General features: G+C 40.6%; 1 protein-coding gene across 1 annotated transcript in view; it reads right to left on the bottom strand.

The window, feature by feature from the left end:
- Positions 1 to 7,455, bottom strand: part of CNOT10 (CCR4-NOT transcription complex subunit 10) — a 30,615-nt gene that overhangs the window by 2,679 nt on the left and 20,481 nt on the right. The window contains exons 14-17 of the mRNA XM_005423405.2: positions 3,192 to 3,305; positions 1,728 to 1,858; positions 953 to 988; positions 724 to 851 (exon numbers count right to left, since the gene is read on the bottom strand). Of these exons, the coding sequence (XP_005423462.1) occupies positions 724 to 851; positions 953 to 988; positions 1,728 to 1,858; positions 3,192 to 3,305 (409 nt within the window). The remainder of the gene's footprint in view (positions 1 to 723; positions 852 to 952; positions 989 to 1,727; positions 1,859 to 3,191; positions 3,306 to 7,455) is intronic.

The following is a 7,455-nucleotide window of genomic DNA, read 5'->3' as shown; positions in this document are numbered from 1 at the left end:
CCAGACAACTGCCTTAAGTAGCTGAGAGCCTCAAAGAATTTTAATCTGTTCACATACACAACCACTGTAAAGTAATTTGGAAGCTGCTGTTTCAGTTTGTAGCTCAACAATGCATCCAAGCAGTCTTCCTGACAGACAGGAGTGGCTGCAAAAAAGAGAAACATCATGACTGAAAGAGATGGGTCCCAGCCATGAAAAAGACCAAGTGATGTGACACAGGCCAGGTGGAGACAGCCTTTCAAAAGCAGTACTTGAGAATTCCTGGGACAAGAGGCAGACAAGGAGCATGCTTCCAGCAGAATTGTAGTTTGTTCTCACAGCCCTAAAGATAATAGTTCTGATGGTGAGTTATTAAATGACTAGGGAGAAAACCTTCTCTGAATTATAACAATTACTACTAGACCATTAAAAGACCACAAAAAAAACCTCAAACAAGTTAACTTAAAAAATGTGAAAAGGCTTCCCAGCCATCTTCCACTGTTCTGATATGAAAGGAAAATAAAATGCTGCCTGTAGTGGTATCGAACTTTTTATACACAAGAAATTTGGAATTAATTTTGTTTTTAATAGAGACTGGTTCATAAAGACAGAGAAAAGCCACCATCTCAGCAGGGTCTGCAAGTAAACTGGGCTGTGAAATCACCAGAACTCACTGTGATCTGAATGGCACTTTGAAGGAAGTATATTTGTCCCTAAAGCTGACTTGAGATTTGTTTTTCATACCTGATGAAGACACTTTCGAGCTTTGTCATATTCGCTCCTCAAGCAGTAAGCACTTCCAAGATTAAATAACATCATTGTTCGAGCAGACGTGACCGAACTGGGGTAACACTGTGGGGTCTGCTTGCCAGCTGCAATTAAAAGAAAATAAAATTCTTTTTTTCCTTACACTTTTATTCCAACTGGCCAAGTAAGTTCTTGTACTCTGCTGAATACAGTGGCTGGTACTTACAAGATTCCATTGCCTCATTCTCTCCTTTGTCAGACCCTGCAAAGAAAAAACAAACACAAACACGTCATGTTCTGTGATCTTTTTAAAAGGTTATTACAAAAATAATACAAAGATACAAAATTTCACAGTATGACATTAAAGAGGGAAAACAGATCAGTTTGCTCAAGAGTTTACATCATTCAAGACTTCCTATCTTCAGTGTCATGCTTTTAGATTTACAGGTGAGTACAGTGAGTTTAAACTGCAGGCATGTCACTGGAATCAGAGCTGCTGTAGACTCCACTATACAGATGGTTCTGAAGTACTTTTCTCTAATAGAATACACACTCCCAACAAGAGGAGTAAGATTAAGTTCTCCCCACTCCCTATATCTCACTATAGTAGACTGCAGTGGTATGACAAAGTCTGGTTTAAAGACCAAAAAGCTGGAAGAGATGGTATGAAACCCAAACTTAACCATAATAGCATATTTAACAAAAACAGGTTTCAAAAGTTTCCTTCAAACAAGTCAGAATATTACAATATACAGTCCTATTAATGCTACAGAATTAACCACCTCCTAGGAATGACAAACAAGGAAAAGATATGTCAAACACAAAGTGGGAACTGAAGCCAGGAAAACAAAAACACAACACAAACACACCCTCTCACGCTGCAATAACCTACAGGTCTTAAAACAAAATGTCTTAATCATCATTATATCTGTGTCTACAAAGTTACAGCAGGAAGGCAGCTGAAAGCATAACCAGTTATAATGAAGTGTGGATGCATTAACCTTGATCCTGCTCATTTGAAGAGATCCCAAGGGAAACATCAGTGACATTCTCGGGGTTCAAGTGAGTGATGGCATCAGATATTCTGTCTAGAGAGATGAGAGCTTCTGCTGCATACAAATGCCCGAGAAACCTACAACAGCAAAGGGTCAGGGTACAAATGTCAGCACAGAAATCCCCACAGTTATGAGAGACAAACAATGCAGTTTTTGATGTGAGCACATGGGAACTGTTACTGGGAACAACAGCATGGAAGTTAACTTGCTCCTAAGGTATTGTCATAATACCCAGTTCTACCATTTACTGCTTTTAGGCACCAAAGTTATAAAAAAATTCCACACCTGAATAATTCATCCATGCACAGGAGTTTCCATTCCACAGAGAAAGTACCTTGGTGGGGCCTTATTCAGAGAATTAAGAAAAGCCACCCCAGAATATGGATACATCTACAATTTAAAGTGTTACATTATTTTACATTCAATAAAAATAAAGTGCCTCTTTTCCTGGGACCAAGATACATACCTCTTTGTCTTTGCAAAAGACCTGTTATTTATCATTTCCTTCATTACATAACAGTAACACAAAATATGTGTTACCTTGCAAACTCCTCAAAGATGTTGCTAATACAATGACTGTGCGAAAGGATGAGCTGCAGTAGTGTGAAGAAAAAAGCCAAAGAATTTAATTGGCATGGGCCAGTTTAAAGCATGGTGCCAGCATATAAAAATAAGCACAAGTTACCTTGCCTTCCACAAGTACATTATCAGTTTTGAAAAATATTATTACTGTAAAAACCTCTGCTATCCTGTGCATTAAATGCACAGTGTCAGAAGGATAGGACTGAAGTTGCCTTTTTTGAATTTGTAGAACTCTATGAGAACTGGTGGGTAGAAGAAGAATGCACTTTGAATATCCTTCCGAAAATACAGTGCCAAATGAGAGGTGAAGGAGAGAAACTGCAGAATGGAACCTACATAAGCAGCAGTAGCAGGTGAAGCGACAGTCCTGCACACACAAGATCTGTTACCCTGAGTGACTGAGCAAACCTTCCCCTCTGAGGCTGTAAGTTTCAGAAGTAACCTTTCAGCTGTGTGGGTTTGGGCTGATGTTGGCTACCCACAGCTGCACATCCCTGCCCCTTGTGCTGTGCCAAGCATGTGCAACCCCGCAGTGAATCACAGAGACCTGATGGTCCTGCTGCTGCATGGGACCCAGAGCTGGAGAAACAGTAACAAAAGCAGCAATTGATTCCAAATTATAAGGAATTCATACACAAAGGAGGGAATTCATGTTCCTGTGTGTCAATGGACATTTAGTCAGGGCTTCAACGAGAACAGGAGCAGGCCAAGCAATTCTTTGCATCAGACACAAATTTGGCAAGCAACTACAGACATTGGAAGCTTTAACTCAGAACCGTCCACCAAAAAACAGGGCTGAGAAACAAGAAAGGACCCCATCAGACTTACTTAAGAGACCCTGAGAGCTTTGGTTGCTGCAGAAGTTTATCTGCATGATTCAATGCCATAAGGTTATCCCCCAAAGCCAGAGCCACGTAAGCACTACACGCAAGGATCGAGCACCTGGAAGGAAACAGACAAAAAAAACAAAGGGGAGGGGGAGAGAGTCAACATATTAAACGGAGAATTCTGTGATTCCCAGTACACCACACCCATTAAATCTTCTTTCTTGTTTAGTGCTAAAGAAGTATATCAAACTTTCAATAATTACTTCCTATCTAACTATGAAGTAAAAGAGTTTTCATTATTTATGGGCTCGATTGTCCTACCAATATAAACTAAGGATCACCATGGTGTGCTCAGTAAGATTTTGCAGTTTTCATCATAAATAACAGACTAAGAAAAGATGGACTTCACCATGTGTCATTTTTCTCATGGACAGTTTCCCTTTCTCACACTCTTGTTACTAGTCTTGCCTTGGACTCTCATTTGTACTCTTCTGCCCTCACCTTCTGTTGTAGAGAAGAGTAGCAGATTTCTAGATTGCTACAAGACACAATCTACAGACACACAGTAGCTATCAATTAAGCTGTAACATATTTCACTCTTCTATTGAACAACATCTGCACACAGGGAGACAAACACTGGAGAATCTGGCATTTCCAGTTTTGTGTTCAATTGAGGGCTGTAACCCAGTGCCAAGACTCTGAGTGATCCATGGTATTTTGTTGCCATCACAGACTTGCTTATCTTTCCAAAACCAGAAAATCTCTGGCAGTTCATTTAATGAAATCTGAACTACTCACATTTTCCATCTTCAAACAATAACCCCACATCAGGACGCCATCATTAGGCCAAGCTTCACACTTTGTAATAACTGCCCCCCTCTCCAAACACTGTTCTTGGGCATATTTTCCACTTGGTAAAACATCTTTCAGTGCAGGCTGCCTTGTCCTCAGGGCACAAGCCTCTGCCCAGGACACCCTGCTGTGAGCAGGACTCTGTTCTTCTCCAGGGAGGACGAGTGGATGCTCTGAGTGGGGTCTCAGGTTGGGAGGGTGGGAGGAGAGGCGCGGGCTCTCCCGCTGGTAGGCGGGCTATTACTGCCCAACCTTCTGGCAACTGTCAAGCCCGCTTTCGGTCCAGCAGTAAGTCATGTCATTCATGGCAGGGCCTGGGGTGCCTTTATTCCCCTTTCCCGGGAGGCATGCTCCTTAATTATGCACAAGTAGGATAAGAAACTTCTCCAGTGTTTTCCCCTACCCCCCACTTCCTCTCCACCGTGTCCAGATGTCACATCAAATCTGAGCACATACAAAAGCTTGAGAGAGGGAGAGGAAAGCTTCCCCAGCTCAAGTCCCAAACCTAAAATATTTCTGAAAGGTTGTGACTGGGAAGGGGGATGGAATGGGGAAAAAAAAATCTCTGCAATAACAGCCTGCTTCTAACTAACCTCTTTTTGTCTCTACCTCAAGGAGGTACAACTTTTAAATCAGAGATGCTGCATGTCACCAGCAAAATACCCTTAGACACAAGTCAGGGCCTGCAGAGTTGGTTATTACTGCCCTTCCCATCAATGTGTGTTACATTTCCCACAACTTTTTTAAAGCCTATTTTTATTTCTACAAGTGTAAATTCAAACACAGCACATGCTCCAATCACACAACAGGATGAAACCTACTCCTCTGTCTAAGCACTAGACACTGTTTGCTGCCATATAAGAGCTGGCAGAAGCCTTCAACAACAGCCATCTAAGGAGGAAAACATTCAGATTTCCTCCCATGCAGTTGTGTTCTTGCACTTGGATCCATTGTTGAGTTGGCTGAACCGAAGCTCAGGAGAGCTGACAGCCAACCGGAGCAGAAGAATTGCAGCACAAGGGAAAAGACAAACTAGTGTTTCACCCCGCTCAGGATTCTGACAGAACTCCACAGGTCGCCTTTGAGCACGGCAGACTTCCAGCATCACCGAGCCTCCACATGCCCTAAATAAAACTGCCTTTGCACTAGGAAAAAGAAAAATGTTTTTTTAAACTGCCAGATTATGTCAAACAGCCTCCTGTGTAGGTCTAGGCAACAGGATTTGTCAGCCCACACAGACTGTAAGTTTACGGAACCCAAACTCCACATCTGACTTGCCTTATTTCTCAGGGAAATGGCAAGCCAGAGCAAATCCAGTCCTTCAAAACTTAGCATGAAGGCACCAAAAATGACACTTCTAAACCATTAAGAGAACGTCACTAAAGTGAAATAATTTCAAACAGCAAAGCCCAACAATGGATACAAAATACCTACTTTTTACGTTTCAACACAGGCAAACAATACAAAATATTAAGAAATACAGAAAGCAGACTGCTTACTCCAAGGGGAAAATCAGCAGCAGCAAAGGGGAGGTGGGGGAAGAAGCGGCTAAGAGTAAGAAAAAAGAGAGTGAAACAGCTATGGGTGATAATCACTGTAAGCTTCTAGTATTGTGACAGGGCCAAACAGACCACTGCAACCTTTAAATGAATAACTGAGGCAAAACTAGGTAAGTGTGGAGAAAACAAATGATTCCTTTAACTCTATCTGCTTTGAGGGGCAAAATTAAGGTTCTTACACAAACACCTTCAATCTAAGGAGAAAGACAGCGACAGACCTTGTTGTGGTCTATCTCAACTTTTACAATAAAATCCACAAAATTTTCCAAATGTAGAACTGTGGTCTACCAGAACATCTTTTCTCTTGATGCATCCAAACAGTGTTAGGTGGCTGTGGTATGTGGAACATACCACAGCCTGAGAGCAGACCAGGGGAATTGGCTTGTCCAAGGATGAGAAGTAGCGAGGAAAATTGTTTAGAAGAAACTCAGAAGAAAAACCTGGAGTTTCTACTTCCAGTGCTTAAATTCTTAGCAATGATTGGTGTCCTCAGACTTCTGCTTGTTGCTTTTAAAACCTTGCAATTGAATTACTGCTTATTATGAGAACACTCCACTCAACTAGTCCACCAATTTGTGCAGAAGTATCAAGCAATAGATAGGATATGTAAACCTTTTCTAGATTATATTTTTCGCTTTTAAAAATTGTTCAGGGGCCAAGGTAAGTCGGGCATTTTGAACTCTTACAAGGATGCACAACTGTATAAAATCATCAAAAAAACCCATTCACAGTCTCTTTTCAGTTCTAGAAGTAATATAGGTTTTTCAATTCAGCGACTTTCCAGGAAAAAACTGAACAGATACCTATTCCTTAGAATTCTGGATGTTGTCAAGGACTATCCTTTCTTCTTAATTTTCCTGGATTCAAGAAGAATTTCAATTTTCTCACCTAGCTCCTTAGTGAGCAAGGCTACAGGACTACTATTTGAGTGTAATGTATTTTGCTATTCACATCTCCAGAAGCTTAGAAACAGTTTCAGCAGAATCTCTTTCTAGGAATGTGTAGTCCTCTAGATTAAACCAAAGTATGTAGTGACAAAAATAAAAAACCCAATGTTTTTCCTTTCTTTATATGCAGTTCTTTACCAGAAGCAGCTCACTTCTTGCTGAACTGCTAAGTTTTTCCTGACATGTTGTCAGATTTCATCAGTAGATAACAACAGCTGATTGTGAAAAATAAAACTACGTATTAAAAAAAAAATCACAAATTGACACCATGTAATTTTGACATGTGGCAGCCACATTTTCGACAGTCAGGAGGAGAAAAAATCCACAAAACCCACAAGCAACCCACATCACTGTTTTTAATCCAGCATGTTCTATTTCAAGTAGCACACTCTTGTACCACTCCAGAATAAATAATCGAGGTCGTCTCACAGATTCCTCCTGAAGTGCTTTTAAATGAGTACAAAAAGATTGGCTACATGTAGTGGAGCAAAGAAAAGGTTAAACTGGTCATTATAAAACATAGGTTACCTGGGGTTAGGCTGAAACAGCATGTTTACCTAAGAGTTCAAGTGGGAAATTACTGTATGCTTTGTCCGTAATAGAAACTTAAAACAGATTTCTCTCTCTTTTTTCTAAACATGTGCAAGCTTTATAGTAAGAGATTTTCAACAAGCTGGAACCCACCTGAAATAATTAACATTGCCAGTAAATGGTAATCTTGTTGGGGAAAAGTAAAGAGACTCCAGATAAAATTATACTTATTTGCACACACGTGAGTTATTCCACCTGGAGAACATTCAGACTCCTGAACAGGCAGTTTAAGGATCTTTGAGAACACATAAGAAATCTACAGTGAAATTTTACCTATATTTTTCCATTGTGAGAAAGTCAAATGCCTGGACAGAGG

Source organism: Geospiza fortis, unplaced genomic scaffold, assembly GCF_000277835.1.
Source record: "Geospiza fortis unplaced genomic scaffold, GeoFor_1.0 scaffold231, whole genome shotgun sequence".
Taxonomy (NCBI): Eukaryota; Metazoa; Chordata; class Aves; order Passeriformes; family Thraupidae; genus Geospiza; species Geospiza fortis.
This window is presented reverse-complemented; position numbering and strand designations above follow the sequence as displayed.